This window comes from Gobio gobio (genome assembly GCF_949357685.1).
Source record: "Gobio gobio genome assembly, chromosome: 21".
NCBI lineage: Eukaryota > Metazoa > Chordata > Actinopteri > Cypriniformes > Gobionidae > Gobio > Gobio gobio.
The window spans coordinates 18,829,105-18,848,062 of record NC_137117.1 but is presented as its reverse complement, the minus strand read 5'-3'; the positions used below and the strand labels follow the sequence as shown (position 1 = coordinate 18,848,062).

At 36.9% G+C, this 18,958-nt stretch overlaps 2 protein-coding genes across 2 annotated transcripts; both read left to right on the top strand.

Moving 5' to 3' along the window:
• Positions 1 to 1,155: 1,155 nt before the first annotated feature.
• LOC307117236 (L-rhamnose-binding lectin CSL3-like) lies at positions 1,156 to 11,686 on the top strand (the record flags this gene model as incomplete). Its single annotated transcript, XM_079802028.1, has 8 exons — positions 1,156 to 1,186; positions 1,397 to 1,453; positions 1,790 to 1,925; positions 3,258 to 3,367; positions 3,518 to 3,562; positions 3,736 to 3,856; positions 7,148 to 7,245; positions 11,598 to 11,686. 8 exons carry the CDS (start codon positions 1,156 to 1,158, stop codon positions 11,684 to 11,686), a joined length of 687 nt encoding a protein of 228 aa, XP_079658154.1.
• Positions 10,489 to 16,956, top strand: LOC307117422 (rhamnose-binding lectin-like). The gene is made up of 10 exons (XM_079802248.1): positions 10,489 to 10,545; positions 10,632 to 10,655; positions 10,767 to 12,414; positions 12,504 to 12,527; positions 15,431 to 15,487; positions 15,678 to 15,813; positions 15,945 to 16,044; positions 16,206 to 16,250; positions 16,422 to 16,536; positions 16,627 to 16,956. The coding sequence occupies exons 3-8, from the start codon at positions 12,384 to 12,386 to the stop codon at positions 16,215 to 16,217; spliced, it is 360 nt and encodes a 119-aa protein (XP_079658374.1). The 5' UTR covers positions 10,489 to 10,545; positions 10,632 to 10,655; positions 10,767 to 12,383; the 3' UTR covers positions 16,218 to 16,250; positions 16,422 to 16,536; positions 16,627 to 16,956.
• Positions 16,957 to 18,958: the final 2,002 nt, after the last annotated feature.

Genomic DNA, 18,958 nt, shown 5'->3' with positions numbered 1-18,958 from the left:
TTAAAGCACTTAAAATGTTTTAAATAAAGAATTTTATATTTCATAATAATTGTCTGTTTGGATTACTTCTGTAGGATAGATTAATGTAAGAATAAATGTAATTCAGTAAGTATTAATGATTGAATAGGATTAGGATTAATGCACTGTTAACCAAGGTTTACAGTAACGGTACTGTATTACAAAATTACAGTAACATGTAGTTACTGTAAACTGAAATGCGGTTATTGTACTGTAAATCTCAAATACAGTAACTTACTGGCAACAGTGTTGCCAGTAAGTTACTGTAAAATCTCTTATAAATGTCTAACAGTGTACAACGATCCGACCAAGACTGAACACACAAAGGAACTTATAAAGGGGACAAATCAAGCAGGGAATGAACACAAGTGGGGCAAATGAAACCAATATCGAGATAACAAGGGGGGTGGGATCTAGACAGAGACAGGAAAATAACAAAACACCACATGTGCTACACGAGACAGGACAGGCATGTGACATACAGATGCAGCCTCGGCCACGTCTGCACCATGGCATCCAACCCCAGCAGGGATGGATGCGTGAGAGAGAACCACAGAGGACAGCGTGACGTCTCAAGACGCGAATAAATCCACTTACACTGGGCCAAACCTCTCGCATATGGACTTCACCACCTCTGGGTGAAGTCTCCATTCGGGCCACCTCTGGGTGAAGTCTCCATCAAATTATTATATTTATTAAAAATATTAAATGGATGCTGCCTTATTGGGACAATAAAATCCCTCCCTACACCTATCCCTAACCCTACCCAATAGTTTTGTTTATTATTATTAAACATTTCGTTAGGCCCTTTATTTCCATTTTAAGAACATTTTCTTAGTTTTTATTGAAAGTCAATGCCTTTCCGATGTGATATTTGATAGGAAAAGAGAGAAAAGGCGTGTCAAAACCTAGAACTTTAAGCCTTTAAGCCTATGGTTGCGCCACTGAAAACATTGAAATATACCTGTTATTTTTTTAATATTGTTTTTCCCAAAAAGGCAGTGTTAGGCGGAGCTAGTGTGAATAGCACTTGCCAACAAGGCACGCTATATGCACTTGGTGTAAATAGACACTCCTTATAAATACTGTGTGCACATGCGTCTCCTTCAGAGAATTCCTTCAGTTCACACATTCAACATGCTGGTGCAAAATCTAAGCGGGATCATTTGTAAGTACTGATTTAGAACCAATTCAACTAGCATGATTTCAAATGTTCAGTTTTTCAAATTCTATTTTGATTTTCAGTGTTGCTGTTTCTGTATCAACATGGTAAGGCAGTTTACTAATATTTAATGTATAGTCTTATTAAATAAAAAAAGACATCGTTACATTACATTATTTCATTTAATGTATTTTATATCATCTGTACATCATGCAGGTGCAGAAGCAAAAACAACAGTGACCTGTGAAGGAGGATCTGCGTACCTCAGCTGTGGTGAGTAATTCAGTCATTCTCAAGTTATAGTTTTGGCCTTTTGTGTCCAAATAGAAGAGGACACAAGAGAGAGAGAGAGAGAGAGAGAGAGAGAGAGAGAGAGAGAGAGAGAGAGAGAGAGAGAGAGAGAGAGAGAGAGAGAGAGAGAGAGAGAGAGAGAGAGAGAGAGAGAGAGAGAGAGAGAGAGAGAGAGAGAGAGAGAGAGAGAGAGAGAGAGAACTGGAGCAGGAGGGGACATTAAGCCTGGAATCTACATGCAGTATTCTTACCACAACTTACCACCATTCTCATGTTTGTTTTTTCGTTTGTTTTTTGTTTTTTCTTTACATGTGTCAGATGGGGGACTCATAAAGGTCCTTGAAGCCAACTATGGGCGAACTGATAATACAACATGCGCTAGTGGAAGACCAGCTAATCAGATCTCAAATACACACTGCTTCCGAGAAACATCCCTCCATACGATGTCTGCCCGGTAGGATTAACAGATAGCAGAGAAAAAAAATGGTTTATGTTTACAATTTCATTTTATGCAAAATGTTATGTCTATACTACAACCCCAAATCAGAAAAAGTTGGGACAGTATGGAAAACGCAAATAAAAAAAAAGAGAAGTGATTTCTAAATTTACTTTGACTTGTATTTCATTGCAGACAATATGAACACAAAATATTTCATGTTTTGTCTGGTCAACTTCATGTCATTTGTAAATATGCATCCTTTCCTGTCATTCAGACCTGCAACACATTTAAAAAAAAGTTGGGACAGGAGCAATTTAGGGCTAGTAATGAGGTAAAATGGTTAAATAATGATGTGATTTGAAACAGGTGATGTCAACAGGTGATTGTAATTATGATTTGGTACAAAAGCAGCATCCAAGAAAGGTCTAATCCTTTAGGAACAAAGATGGGCCGAGGATCGCCAGTTTGCCAACAAATACATGAGAAAATTATTGAAATGTTTAAAAACAATGTTCCTCAAAGAAAGATAGGAAGAGATTTGGATATTTCACATTCAACAGTGCATAACATAGTTAAAAGATTCAAGGAATCTGGAGGAATTTCAGTGCGTAAAGGACAAGGGCGCAAGCCTAAGCTGAACAACCGTGATCTCCGATCCCTCAGGCGGCACTGCATCAAGAATCGTCATTGATCTATAAGCGATATCACCACATGGGCTCAGGACTACTTTGGCAAACCTTTGTCAAGTACCACAAGACGTAGTTACATCCACAAATGCCAGTTAAAACTGTACTGATGCCAAAAGGAAGCCCTATGTTAACAGTGTCCAGAAGCGCCATCGACTTCTCTGGGCTCGGAGGCATCTGGGATGGACCATCACACAGTGGAAACGTGTACTGTGGTCAGATGAATCAGTATTTGAGGTATTTTTTGGGAGGAATGGATGCTGTGTGCTCCGGACCAAAGAAGAAATGGATCATCCAGACTGTTACCAGCAACAAGTCCAAAAGCCAGGGTCTGTCATGGTATGGGGTTGTGTCAGTGCCCTTGGCAAAGGTAACTTGCACTTCTGTGAAGGAACCATTAATGCTGAAAAGTACATAGAGATTTTGGAGCATAATATGCTGCCTTCAAGAAGACATCTTTTCCAGGGACGTCCATGCATATTTCAACAAGACAATGCAAAACCACATTCTGCACACATTACAAAGTCCTGGCTGCGGAGGAAGAGGGTACGGGTACTTGACTGGCCTGCCTGCAGTCCCGACCTGTCTCCAATAGAGAATGTGTGGTTGTAGTATATTAAAGCTATTCTTAAGTACTTGTCATTGTCTGTCCATGAATCAGGTGTGATGGAAGTAAGAGCTGTTCTGTTCCTGCAGTGAATTCAGTTTTTTCTGATCCTTGTGTTGGGACTTATAAATACCTGGATGTGTCTTATGGCTGTATCCCAGCAAGTAAGCCAGTCGTTTAATACAGACAATTTCAATCCTAGATTTTGAAGTTGATTATTAATCATAAAATTCATGTTTTCTTTACATATCTAGAACTGGCAGGTACTGTTACTATTACTGACTCCATTCCCATTTCCCCCAAACTAATTTTAGAAAGAAGTGTAACCTGTGAAAATACCAAAAGCGTCATTGCCTGTGGTAAGATTTATCTTTTTTTTTCTGTACGTTTCTTTTCCATGCTGAGATCATACTGTAGCATCAAAAAGGGTGCAGGATTTTGTTTAATCCTTAAGGACCTCATGTCCACAATATGTGGATCAATCCAGCTACAGTATATGGTGGTACAAATTGCTGTTTTTGTGTTTCAAAAGATACTGGTGTTATTTCTGTTCATCATGCCAATTATGGAAGAAGAGATCTTGTAACATGCCCTCATAAATTTGCAACCTCACCCGACTGTTACTCTCCTCAGACCAGCAGCCTGCGTTCCAGGTACAGATTCACTTCATTTAGAGTCACTTAAGACATAAGATCCCATACACACAATCTTCAGCTATTTTTAAACAATATGCAAAATATATACATAAGGGACAATTAGGGGTGGATGATAGGCATACTGGTAAACATGATAAACTGAATGTGTCAACCACTAGAGATTTGGATTGTTGTCTCTATTGTGGTTACGCTCGCATGACATTGTAGTGCTGCACATTCACAAAACTTTATCCTTTGCATTCATTTTAAAACCTTCGGCTTCATTTTTCAAGCAAATTTAATTGAAAGAACTAAATTCGGTATGCACACGCTGCCTGAGATATATTTTTGCACACACCAGAAGGATGCGCACATAAAGCCACTGGTCAGACAGCGTGAGTACTGAACTAACTTCTTTTTGGCAGCGTATTTTGCTTGAACAGTCAAATACATACACTTATATGTTAAAATGCCAGTCATGGCAAGCATTCATGTAACCGCAATCGGTTATGTATTAAGCGAAGGTAAACAGAAAAATGGATGTGTGTCAGTATATTGGACTGTACCTGAGGTCTTAAAGTAACAGCAGCCTAATATACCTGATGCTGCCCTGGGCATTTCACATTGCGCTTAACCCCGTATTATCATAGTACTATTGTCACTTTTGTGGTGTTAAACTCGCATTGTGGTGCCAAACTTGTAAAGTGATTCATTGTTAACCCCGGCTAAAGTATGAGCGGTGTGAAACGTCAACCCAGGATTTGCCTAGGGTTTCTAATGACCCAGTGTGAAAAGCACATCTGTTTCATTTAATTTATCAAACAACCAAAAACAAAGAAAAACACACACTTCACTGAATCACTTGTGTAATGTTAATGAGCATAAATGTATATTTAATTTATACAATGAAGAATGATTATATATATATATATATATATATATATATATATATATATATATATATATATATATATATATATATATATATATATATATATATATATATATATATATATATATATATTAGTCAAACCAAAAATTATTTAGACACCAGATATAATTTTTGATATTTTTTTACTAGTGGGACACTATAGTTCATTTATTTAAGTGAGGATAGCAAAATAAAGTAAAACAAAAAACTAAACTGTGATATATTATACCCAATAATTCTTCATACAGTGGACTACCAGTCAAATTTATACAAATTTGAGACAAAAAAAATTCAGACACTTTGCCCTGACTATGTTTTGCTTAAGTGTTTTTTCTTTAATTGCTAATGCAACCTTTTACACCACAGTACATTTGATGATTTTATTTAATTTATGTAGTATTTCCAGAGCTCTATGCTAAGGATTTTTTCTACTGTGGTTAAAATTTTTACTTGCCTTGCCCCTTTAAATCGCCCCACCACAGAAAAAAGTAATAACTACATAAAATAAAATAGGCCTAGTTATGTATTAGTTGTTTTTGATCCATATAGCTTTAATAAATAAGGTTATGAAACCAAAAACTATTAGCCTAACTCATATACAGAAATAAAATAAGAACAAATAATCAAATTACAAGGTACAGGACAAATAAATACAACAGAACAAACACACAAATGAAATAAACAGTTCTTTTCAAGTTTTGCTGGTTAGGTCTAATCTAGATTTTCAGGTACAGAAATAGTAATCAAATGTAAAATATCACTGCCTCTTCCCTGTATAAATATAGATTAACGTCTCGGTTACGTATGTTACCCTCGTTAACATACATAACGGAGACATTCCCTTTCAGTCAGTCACTCTGCATTACGTCAGTAATGAGAATTATACAATTTAAAGGAGCTGTATGTTGGACTGTGGCCAAAACTGGTACTGCAATCACTTTCAAATTACTGTAGAGCGGTGTATCCCCTCTCCCCCTCCCCTGACTCGAGGTTGCCAGATAGGCTGCAGGATCCAGCAGGAACGTAGGCTGCTAGGAGCTTTCAATGGCAAGTGACAAGGTTTTTTTTCTTTCTGTTAATTATGTTTATGCTTCAAGAGCGATGTTTTGTGAAGTAATTATGAATCGCAAAAATGTACTAATGGCGATTAGCCAAAACTAATCGTAAATATGAACGCTCGTATGTGACAGTACATTCCCACATGAAAAAATACTATAGTAAAATTACAGCAAAGCTAAATAACATTAGCAATGGTCATACAGGTCAACTTGCAGCATGTTTTGTCCACTATATGCGAAGAACGAATGAGGAATCATTTTTACCGAGGTAACGTTAGGCTACTGTCTCAAATACGTTTTCACATTGCAATAATAAGCGTGCTAATGTTGTTTTCCTCAGCGTCCCAGCATAATGACAGAGAAACGGGCTCTGATAATGCATTACTAATTTTAGCAATGACGACTTGCCGTTTTTATTTACCAAACAATTCCTTTATACCTTTTCAATTCAATGACCCACCTCCTCCATCTGCGCTAACGTTACTTTGCACGAACATAACTTTGTTCGACTGTCATGAATATTTGAAAATGTCCATTTACATGAAGTACAAATTAGCCAAACATAGATGAACCTTACCTGTCCAGGAGAAAATTAGCAACGTTGGCATCAGTCTTCAAATTATTCTCCGTTTTCAGCCGTCTCCATCTTTCAAAGGCATCTCTTATACAAATCCTTGTTTTATTTCGGACACTGTCACAACGTTTTTTCTGATTCATAACGAGGTTGTTTAGGTTTCGTAAAGTTAGACATTGTTTATCCAAAAAGTTTGTAGCTGCAGCTGTGGTAACTAGAGCAGAGCTGGCAACCCGAATGCAGAAACACTACTGACTTCGTGATTGGTAGATAGGTGGAGGGTGGCGCTTCAGGCCAAAACACTACATGTCAACATCAACATCAGTTGAGGGCTGCAACTTCACTTTTAAAATGACAATACCGTTGTCAGTGATATAAGTATTTGAAATTAACATGATTTCTTAATGTCTAGTGACATATCAGGGCCATTTTATGATTAATTGAAATACATTTCTTACATACAGTTCCTTTAAATGGTATGAAAATGTTGATATCATACAAAAATAACTATATCGTGATGTATATCGTTATCGTATTGATATAATATTGTGGTCATATCGCCCACCCCTTTGGGGACAATATATTGTACATTCAGTCATTATCCTGCATGAGTATTAAACAGCTACTTACCAAATAAATACAGAGACATACTTTTTTATTGAGTTTATATCAGAGAAGAAAATATACTGCAGAATGATACAGAAGGCAAGCTATGTTAAATAAATGCTGTTTTTTTACCCTATAAGGTGCAATGGGAGGACGTCTTGTCAACTAAATGCTTCAAATTCTGTCTTCTCTGATCCATGTCAGGGTGTCTATAAGTATTTGGAAGTGATGTATAGCTGTATATAATATTGCAATTAATACCACATCAATGTATTTTATATGTTTTGTGTGTGTTTTAAATGAAAACAATCAAGATTGTCAAGAAAAATGCTCTAGTGAGAAAGTCAGAGTCTAGACTCCCTAATCATGCAATATGCGCTGTCATATGTTTCCTGTCTTTTATTTTGTAGTTCTTGTCTCCTGAGTTTCTTGTGCCAGTTTGTAGTCCCTTTGTAATTTCTTTTCTGATTGGTTCCACTTGATTGTGTCCCCTGGCGTGCCCTGTTATTTTGTTACCTTTGTTAGCCTGTCTGTATAAATAACCCATGTCTGTTTTTTTGTCAGCTGTTAAATGTACATGTTCCAGTTCCCTGTGTTACCTGCTCCTTGTTCTGGTTTTGCTCTTCTTATTAAAATTCCTGCACTTAGATCCATGTTTCTGCCTGTAACTTATACTCAGAGTCAGTTGCCAGGGTAAATTTCCCTTTTTTCAAGTACAAATATCTGAATTTATACATTAAATCTAAATCTAAAATTTAAAGTAAGCACATTTTACTCAAAACAAAGAAAAGTTATGCTAATGCAAACAGAAACAAGATCATTTTTCTTACTTCCGGTCAAAAATTGGGGTCTGTAAGCATTTTTGGTTGTGCTTTGCAATAAGGTCTTTACAATACAGTTGTGTCCTAATGGTTAGAGAGTCAGACTGATAAGTTCAAGGTCTTGGGTTCGGTTCTCAATACCTGCAGGAAATGACTGATGTGCCCTTGAGCAAGGCCCCTAAATCCCAATCAGGTGCCACAGCAAAATGGCTAGCCACTGCCCCGGGTGTGTGTGTGTGTTCAATATGCACTGCTCTTAATGTGTGTGCACTAACTTGAAGTGAAGTGAAGTGAGTTGATTGCCTCAATTTTTTTGAGTTTTGCCAATTTATGTGGATTTACAGTGTCAAACAAAGTACTAAACTATTAAAGAATCAGCTAACAAATAAACTACGCAAATAAAACAAATAAAAAGGACATACAAATATTGATTTGAGATTAAATTATGTAAGTTAAAAAGAGACTGTTGAAGGATAAATGAGAAATGAAACTTCCACAGACAATAAACAATCAGCATAATAAACAGAATAGATAACAAATATAACATAATAAATTAGAAAACATCAGCATAATTTTTTTTTGCCTTGTCTTGTCAATGAAATGCTTCAAATTCAGTCTCGGATCCGTGTCCAGATGTCCATAAGTACTTAGAAATGACGTACAGCTGTATATAATATTGTGAGTATTCTTCCACTTAAATCTATTTTATGTGTGTTGTAAATGAAAACAGACTATTAGACATTTTAGATGCTGCATTTTTTTGGTCTGAAAAAAGGAGAGTTCACTTTCCTAATAGAACTGTTTAGGTCTGTGTAAAAATGACAAAAACATGAGAAAAATGTACAGCTCAGTGGAAACCGGATTAAAATGCAGCATTACCGACTCAGATACCACTTTCACTTCACTCTCAGTATAATCCATAGACTGTAAAATAATCATGTGTCTGACCACAAGATATAAGCAAGCATGCCACCTAGTGGAACTTTATGGTATTGTGTGATCACTTTTCTGCCTGAATTCACATATGGACTAGCCAGGCTACTTTTGGACTACTGTTCACAGAAGAAACTAGGGGTGGAACAGTTCTCCACCCCCGTTTCGGCACGCACTTGCACCACAGTTCATCTCAAATCTGATGGTCTGTTTAAAACAGACAGACAGAGTTAGGTTAATGTATGTGTAACGGAGGCCAGCTAGTAGTTGCTGTGCGAGTAAAACCTCACTCCTCTGATTTCAAGAGATGCTCTAGCGACTGACGCTAGGGGTTGCAGCCTTTAGCCTCCTTGTTAGAGCATCCAACTCTCATGCCGGCGGACCCGGGTTCGAGTCCCACTTGGAGTGGGCGGTTCGAACAGGAGGGGTTACATTGGTGCAGTGACCCAGGTGGGAGTGAGGTTTAGGGGGGTGAGTGTAACAGAGGCCAGCTAGTACTTGCTGTGCGAGTAAAACCTCACTCCTCTGATCTCAAGAGATGCTCTAGTGACTGACGCTAGGGGTTGCAGCCTTTAGCCTCCTTGTTAAAGCGTCGGACTCTCATGCCGGCGGACCAGGGTTCGAGTCTTGCTTGGAGCGGGCGGTTCGAAAAGGAGGGGTTACATATGACAGTTATTGAACTGAAGTGAACCAAATTTCGTCTGGAATGCGGCCCAGACCAGAGACCACCTCATGTATTGGTTTGAGTGATCGGATTTAAATCCGTTGTTTGCATACTTATTCAATAAAACAAGCATGAGCTGAATCACTGTGTTTTTTTTTGCAACAGCCCAGCGCCAGCTGCGCGCGAGCAAGAACCAACAACGTCACCACCTCATACAGACCATATATTGCATTTCACCGTAACATCCGTCTCGAAAGCATTTACACCTGGTCTTTTCACGATTGAATCCAGTTATCTGATCAGAGAAAACGCAATTGACCATGTGTAAACAGGCACACTGTGTCTGGTATTTTCTCTGATGCGCGTCTGCACTCAACTCTGGGCCATGTTAACGTTATTTTTTCACACAAATGACATTCAGAAAATTATTTTGAAAAAACCGTCCGGTTGTCCAGGTGACTGGACTTGATCAAAACAAAGCAATAAAATAGGATACTATAGTATCATAAAACATTTGCAAAGTACAATCAACCAAGTTAACAATTTACCTGTATAGGCTATGTCACCATTTCCTCATGTGGTTATTTTTATTTATCACCATCTGGATTAAGATTGTAATATATAATAGTGCTGTAACAGAATTCAATGCTTCCATAGGTGACCCTGGATCACAAAACCAGTCATAAGGGTAAATTTTGTGAAATTGAGATTTATACATCATCTGAAAGCTGAATAAATACGCTTTACATTGATGTGGAAATATCTTCATGGGACATGATCTTTACTTAATATCCTAATGATTTTTGTCATAAAAAAGTGGATAATTTTTACCCATACAATGTATTTTTGGCTATTGCCACAAATGTACCCGTGCGACTTATGACTGGTTTTGTGGTCCAGGGTCACATTTGTGTTGCAAATGAATGCAAACATTGAATTGCAAAAAAAAAGTGTTTTTGGAATCTTGTTTGTACATTTTCGAGTATTTCCGGATGTCTACAGTAAACAGATGATAGTGGGTCTGTGTTTGTTATAAATACTGTGCACATGTGTCTGCTTAAGAGAATTCCTTCAGTTCACACATTCAACATGCTGGTGCAAAAGCTAAGCTGGATCATTTGTAAGTACTGATTTAGAACCAATTCAACTAGAGTGATTTCAGATGTTCAGTTTTTCAATTTGTTTCTATTTGATTTTGATTTTCAGTGTTGCTGTTTCTGTATCAACATGGTAAGGCAGTTGACTAATATTTAATGTATAGTCTCATTAAATTACATTACATTATTTAATTTCATGTCATTTTATATCATCTCACCTCAACAGCATGTTTCCTTTCTGCAGGTGAAAAAACAACCTGAAGGAGGATCTGCGTACCTCAGCTGTCATGAGTAATTCTGTCATTTTCAAGTTATAGTTTTGACCTTTCGTGTGTAAATAAAACAGTATGAGAGAGAGAGAGAGAGAGAGAGAGAGAGAGAGAGAGAAAAAGAAAGAGAGTAGAACAGGAGTTGGAGGGGACATTAATAAAGGGTTAGTTCACCCAAAAATGAAAATAATGTAATTTATTACTCACCCTCGTGCCGTTCTACAACCCGTAAGACATCCATTCATCTTCATGTAAATTGACGTTCCCTGTGTGACATTTCATATGTGAGTTTTTTTCTTCTTCATTTAAGTAAATGTTTCTTCTTTTTTTTTTCTTATCAGTTTTTAGGGTTTTATGTTACGTCTTATGTTATTTAAATTAATGTTTATTGTATTATTTAGTGTCGTGGTTTATCATGATGGTGATGGTTTGTATTTGTGTGAATGACACTGTGTGTAACTTCAATGTTTTAGTATTTACCTGTGGAATCTTCTCATCATAAATTAGGTCAACCAGAACCGGGAACACTTAACAAACCCATCATAAGAATTACATCATAAGAAGAACAGCATCTGCGCTTATACTATCTAATCCCTATCCATACTATAGTCAGCTGGATCCAGTCTGTATCCAGAGTACAGATGGTGGACCACAACACAGCCCATGAATATCAGCGAAGACCATGACGTTTGGACAAGCCCTTGACACAGATCCCTAAGGTCATGAACTCGTCATGCCAGATGCCAGGACGAGTTATCCGGCTATCTGCAATGCTGATTTTAACAGCCCAATCATTGTGTTTACAGCCACTGATAAGCCAGTTGTCTACTGTTGGCTAAACGGCAGCTCTACCGTCATGTTTACCGTCAACTACAACTCTTCCTTTCCCACCTAGTGCAGGTGAGACCTATCCCGATTCATTTAGGCCAGAGGAGAACTGCTTTCTCTGAGCCTGGTTTTCCTCAAGGTTTTTTTCTCCATTTGTCACATGATAGAGTTTGGGTTCCTTGCCACTTGGGGTCTAAAAGTAACTTAATATTCTGTAACATTATTTATTTGACTGCACTGACACTGTTCAACTGAATTAAGCTGGATGATGAAACTGTTGTCTTCTATAGAGATGCTTTATAGCTGAATCATATTTTGCAACATCAACACTAAACTGACTCAAGCTGAATAACGAGAACTGCTTATAGCTGAACTGAACTTTTTTTAAAATTAACTTTAGACAGTTATTGAACTGAACTGAACCAAACTGAACTGACTTGAGCTAAATAATGACACTATTGTCTTTTTAGAGCTGTTTTACAGCAGAATATGAATTTGTCTCATATAAAAAAAATTAAACAAAACTTAATTGCAGTGAAGCTGCTTTAAAACAATCTGTATTGTGTAAAACGCTAGAAATAAACATGACCTGACTTTAATATTGCAGTCATTAGATGCCATAAAAATAAGGAGTGTTGTTTTTTAGAATCTCTGTTTCCGCATTTGTAAAGAGATGATGATGATAACTGTGTTTGTTATAAATACCGTGTGCATGTGTGTCTCCTTGAGAGAATTCCAGAGTTTTCCTTCTGTTCATATTCAACATGCTGGTGCAAAAGCTAAGCTGGATCATTTGTAAGTACTGATTTAGAACCAATTCTTGCAACCTGCAATATTTCAAATATTCAGTTCAATGTTTTAATTTGTTTCTATTTGATTTTCAGTGCTGCTCTTTCTGTGTCAACATGGTAAGAATGTCAGTTGACTAATGTATAATGTACAGTCTCATTAAATATTTTTTTTGAGCCCACTGTATATTAGGTGGCCTTAATTATGTACTAACATTTTAATCATTTGATACAATGCACTTATTGCGTGCATACATGTTTTTACATTGTACTTATTTTTTTTTTAATTAGCTGCATGCAGTGGCGGTTCTAGACCACGGTAACTATGGGGGCCAGGCAGGGGCCACTTGTGCTTTTAGGGTGCACACGTTAACATTTATCTTAACCAGTAGATAATTAGGTAGTTCACCTGAAAATTCTATCACCATTTACTCACCCCCATGTCGTTCCAAATAGGACTTTCTTATGTTGAACACAATATTAACTTATTTATTTTATTAAACTGTTGTATAAGATCAGTAGGCCTATCGCATTTGCACTCATGCTATTCTGGGTAGAAAAACAGAACTTGTGTGATATTGCACTCGTTACTCATGTTATATTGCTTAGTCTATATCATGATGTAAATGTGAGGGCGTTTTCACACTGGCAGTTTAGTTCGAATAATTGGTAATGTGAAAGTTGTCATGCGGACCCGGGTGAGCTGAGCTCAGGGGAACTGAATTCGAGACTGCCTGAAGGAGGTAGTCTGAGCTCGGTTGCGCAAATTGCGCTCGAGCTGTGCTGCGATTCATGGGAATTTGAAAGCAACAAGCTAATACGACTAGCGGGCCTGTGGCGGACCACTGGAGGCAAAGTTGGCGGCCCACCGGCGGCCCGCTGGCATTTTGCTCATCGTTTTCCTAGCGGACCACCGGCGGCAGCCACCACTTTTCCGACAGTGGTCCGCTACCGAGCCGCTGGTTTATAATAAATGTTTTCTGGCCACCCACGGACGATCCACTGGTCATATGATTCACAACTGGGTAATTATAGTTAGATCCAATATAATAATATTTAATGCAATAATGAATCAAAAACAAAGTACACAACTGCTAATAACCATTGTATATGTATTTTTTTTGGATAGAGGCAACACAAATGCGTAGCTAAACAAATGGAAATAAACATAAAATAACTATAAACATTATGATAGCCTATTCAAAATATGTACTTTTGTTAATATATATATATATATATATATATATATATATATATATATATATATATATATATATATATATATATATATATATATATATATATATATATATATATATATATATATATATATATATATAAACAGGATAAGACTGTATTATATATTAAGATTAAGACTCGGGTGCGCAAGAAAAGTAACCTGCGCATGCATTTTATCAGATGATGGTGTATTTAGTTCAATACAACACATGTGTAAGGGATGATAGTGTTGATGATTTACCTTGGATACGAGCGAGAGGGAGCCTGCGGTGTATTCGCGGTGTAGAACGCGCTCTGACGCGGACCACAACAAACGTGCCCAGTGTAAAAACGCTCTGAGTCTAAAACTCAAACAGGGGCATTTCTGCCGCATATCTTGAATTTTATGGACATTCTGGCACTGAAATGGTTTGGTTAACGACATTCTAACAATACAGGTTTTGGAACAACACGAGGGTGAGTTACATTAGGTGTTTTTATTTTCTTTTAGGGGGAACTAACCCTTTATTTTATTCCCAGATTATTGAAAGTCTTTTATTTGGCCATGTACTGTATCACTCGATCTGCAGTCTCTACACGTGAAGTAAAATCATTTCAAGTTCATTTATTTATTTGAAAAGTAATGTATCTGTAATATGATCATGCATGCTCAATTTATAAAAGTAAAACTAAACCATTTATTTTACATGTTTTGTAGCCTACCTGCTCTCTGTTAGCAGACTCTTCGCAAAGTTAGCATAGACATCAAAACAAACATCTAATACTCTATAAGCAACACTGGACAATTGGATAAAATAATATTATTTCTCGCTATATGTGAACAAGACTGAAATTACATTATTCTGTATCTTTTCTCGGGTATGCCTATCTCTGTCATATTCGCACATGAACGGTTCTTTCATTGCGTTGGTCATAATTTATCTTTGGCTGCATCTTCCTAATTCGGAATATGATCAAAGATTACATATGTGGACGTGTTCGGAGAAATTAGCCATTGAAAAAATATATTTTAACTACCAGTAAATGAACGAAATGACTGAATGGAATTCAAAGTCGTCAAGTCAGTAAAATTAATCTCCAGTAGCTATCACTGCTGCGTAAGGGTGCAGTTACATTCAACACAACGTGTATAAAGAGAGCTTATTTTATCTATAATCAAGAGCGTAGCAACCGCTATAGCCCGCGTTTTACAACTATTTGAGCGAATGCAGACTGAGTGACGAATCATTCATAAACAGACATCACTTGCGCGCCACAGCGCGCAGCCTCCTCATTGCTTCTTTGCATTGGTTATTGGTTATGACACAATAAAGTGCTCTTTTCATCACACACCGCCACAGCAAAAAACGCACATTGCAACCAGTTTCAGAACATTGTTTGGTGCGATGTGATTCCAAATTTACGGGGGCCAGAGGGGGGGCCAGGCTTGTTGACACGGGGGCACCGGCCCCCCTGGCCACCCCCCTAGAACCGCCACTGGCTGCATGTAATTATATCTGTAATTAATTTCTGTAGTTACATTTGTAATTACACTGCTGACCCTTCCCTTACACCTAACCCTAAACTTACCCATACCACCACACCTGTCCCTAACTTTACCAGTATCCCACCTCAATATGAGCAAAAGTGTTTTGCAATACAATATTTTTGATGTAAGTACATAGTAGTTAAGGCCTCCTAATATAAAGTGGGGCCCTTTTTTTTGTTGAAATACAGAACATTTCAAGTAATTTTACTATATCCTCTATATCCAATTTTACTATATCCATGTTTCCTCTCTGCAGGTGCAGAAGCAAAAAGAACAGTGGTCTGTGAAGGAGGATCTGCACACCTTAGCTGTGGTGAGTGATTCAGTCATTTTCAAGTTATAGTTTTGGCCTTTTGTGTCCAAATAGAACCGTAAGAGAGAGACAGGAATCAATGGAAGAGAGGGGAACAGGATCAGGAGGGCACCCTCTTCAATCATGTGCAGTGTGCCTAAACTTTACCACAATGATTTTCTCATGATTTTTTGTTTTTTGCATGTGTCAGATGGGGGATTCATAAAGGTCCTTAAAGCCAACTATGGGCGAACTGATAGTACAACATGCATTAGTGGAAGACCAGCTAATCAGATCTCAAATACACACTGCTTCCGAGAAACATCCCTCTATACGATGTCTGCCCGGTAGGATTGGCAGATGCAGAGAATTTTTTTTTTATGTTTACAATTTACATTTTATGCAATATTTTACAAGAGCATGGTGCATAACATTCTTTTTTTCTATATATTAAAGTTATTGTCTGTCCATGAATCAGGTGTGATGGAAGTAAGAGCTGTACTGTTCCTGCAGTGAATTCAATCCTTGTGGTGGGACTTATAAATACCTGGATGTGTCTTATGACTGTATCCCAGCAAGTAAGCCAGTCATTTCATACAGACAATATCAATCCTAGATTTTGAAATTGATTATGAATCATAAAATGATTTTATGTTTTCTTTAATGTTTTCTTTACATAAAGACCTGGTAGGTACTGTTAATACTGACTACATTCCCATTTTCCCCAAACTAATTTTAGAAAGAAGTGTAACCTGTGAAAATACCCAAAGCGTCATTGTCTGTGGTAAGATTTATCTTGTCTTTCTGTTCGTTTTTTTCTATGCTGAGATCATACTGTAGCATCAAAAAGGGTGCAGGATTTTGTTTACTCCTTAAGGGCCTCATGTCCACAATATGTGGATCAATCCAGCTACAGTATATGGTGGCACAAATTGCTGTTTTTATGTTTTAAAAGATACTGGTGTTATTTCTATTCATCATGCCAATTATGGACGGCGAGATCTCGTAAACTGCACTCGTGAAAAAACATCACACTGTTACTCTCTTCAGACCAGCAGCCTGCGTTCCAGGTACAGCAGCAGATACACTTTATCTAAGAGACACTAGTGATAAAAACTATGTGGATGATAAATATTTTTTTTTAATTTTTTACCTTATAGGTGCAATGGGAGGAAGTCGTGTCATCTAAATGCTTCAAATTCTGTCTTCTCTGATCCATGTGTGCGTGTCATTAAGTATCTGGAAGTGACATACAGCTGTAGATAATTGTGTGACTATCCTGCCACATGTTTTGTGTGCGTTTTAAATTAGATGCCACTAATATGGTTTTTGGTCTATACATTCACTCCCAAGTGAGACAAAACAAAACATTACATTTAAATGGGGTTAAGAATAAAATAAAAGGTTATAACAAACTGTACTGTTGTATTGATTATCTTTGAATTGATTATGTGATATTTACCTAATAATAAATTGTTACATTTGAATTTATTCTGAGTCTGACTGAAATTTTCTCAAGTAGATGAAGTGAAGGCTTATGTTTCGGCAAATCTGTGTCCAGTTAGTATCATTAGAGATCTGGCTAACATTAGCTATCTCCATTAGCTTCTGGTTTAAGGCACTCTTTTTTGGGGCGGTAAATTTACATTTATTTACATTTACATTTATGCACTTGGCAGACGCTTTTATCCAAAGTGACTTACATTGCATTCAAGGTACACATTTTACATTTTGCCAGTTCTTGCTTTCCCTGGGAATCGAACCCATGACCTTGGCGTTGCTAGCGCCATGCTCTACTGTTTGAGCTACAGGAGAGCCTAAATAATGGCGCAAACACCAGCAAACTGACGAGCGCAAACCTTTGTAAATCACCTCGCATGATTCATTTAAATACTCTCCCATGAATTTTGCGCCTGAAAGGGAAACTAGTTCTGTTTTTATCATCAAGTCAAAGCGGTGAATGTCTAAAGTATATGATGAAAACAGATAAATGATTAAGAATGCTCAGTCCTCAATAATGTAAAGGTCATATCATTTCAGGTTTCTGGGTCATAAATATGAAAAGGTCCAGCATGGTAATAATTAGCATTCTTACTAGGCTGAAACTAGGTCAGCAACCCCTAACTTTTTCTTCATAACATGTCAAATTAAAAATCACACATTTTGCATGTTTTGATTTGGGGCCAATTCGATTTTGGCAGTGAGCTTGACACATCCCATTATAAAAAAGGCTCTGAAGGGCCGAGCATCTCTGCAAACTCATAGAAAATAAACAAAACAATTCAAGGTTTTTGTTTAGTACAGTGGCTAGATTAACAAATAAACAGACATCAACTGAATATTCCTTTATAGTTTGCCCTACAACTATAGGACACGAAGAGCTAAATATACTTATTGCATCGAAACCAACATGTTTATGAGATCCAATACCCACTAAACTTACCCGTAGCAGAAGAGCCTCTTAAGCTTAACTATTATCAGTCATTTAGAAATCACAACTATTCAAATGAATTAGCAAGTTACAGACCAGCTGTGTCCGCTCAATTGTGCTCCTTCCTGCAAAAAAAAAAATAAAAAAAAAAATATTGGCCTATCAGTCAGGGTTCAGGAACCCATCCAGGGTTCAGGAACCCATATAAAATATAAATATATATATATATTTTATGTTAACCACTTATTTTTAAGTCTACAGTTTATCTCACTTATCATATCCACTTACTTTATATTTTATATTTTTATTTTATTTTTTTATTTTTATCTTATTTCCTATTTTTATCTTACTTGATTTATTTATAACTCTACTTATGTTAATACTTTTTATTCTAATTTTATTCTATTTCTATTTTAATTTCCCTTGTGTTCTTGTAACTGTTATTTGCACTGTCCATGGAGCGGACCTGTTTACATTTCACTGCCAGTTGTATATTGTGTATATAACTGTGTATGTGACAAATAAAACTCTTGAATAAAACTCTTGAATCATAGCACAAAAACTGTGCTCGTTAAAATGACAAAAGACTTCTATCTTCTGACCAAGGCTGTATCGCAATACTAGTTTTACTAGATCTTAGGGCACGGTTCGACACTATAGATCATAAAATGCTCTTAGATTGACTACAAAATTACATGGTGTTCATGCATTAAGGTGGTTTAGATCGTACCTATCAGACCGTTATCATTTTGTCTATTTAAACGGGGAAAAGTTTGTGATATTTATATACTTATAAAAAAAGAAAAAAAAGAAATCACGTTCAGTAAACTACGGAGTGCCGCAAGGATCTGTGTTAGGCACTCTCTGTTATTTTCGCCACTTGATAATATTATTTAAAGGGGTGATGAATTGAGAAATCAACTTTCCTTTGAGCCTTTGGTATATAAAAGTTAATCGTGATATAAGAATATCCTGCAAGTTTCAGAGCTGAAAACGTCCTTGTTAGTCAAAGAAAAGCTTTTATTGACACCAGGCTCAGAAAACGAGAGATCTCAGAATAT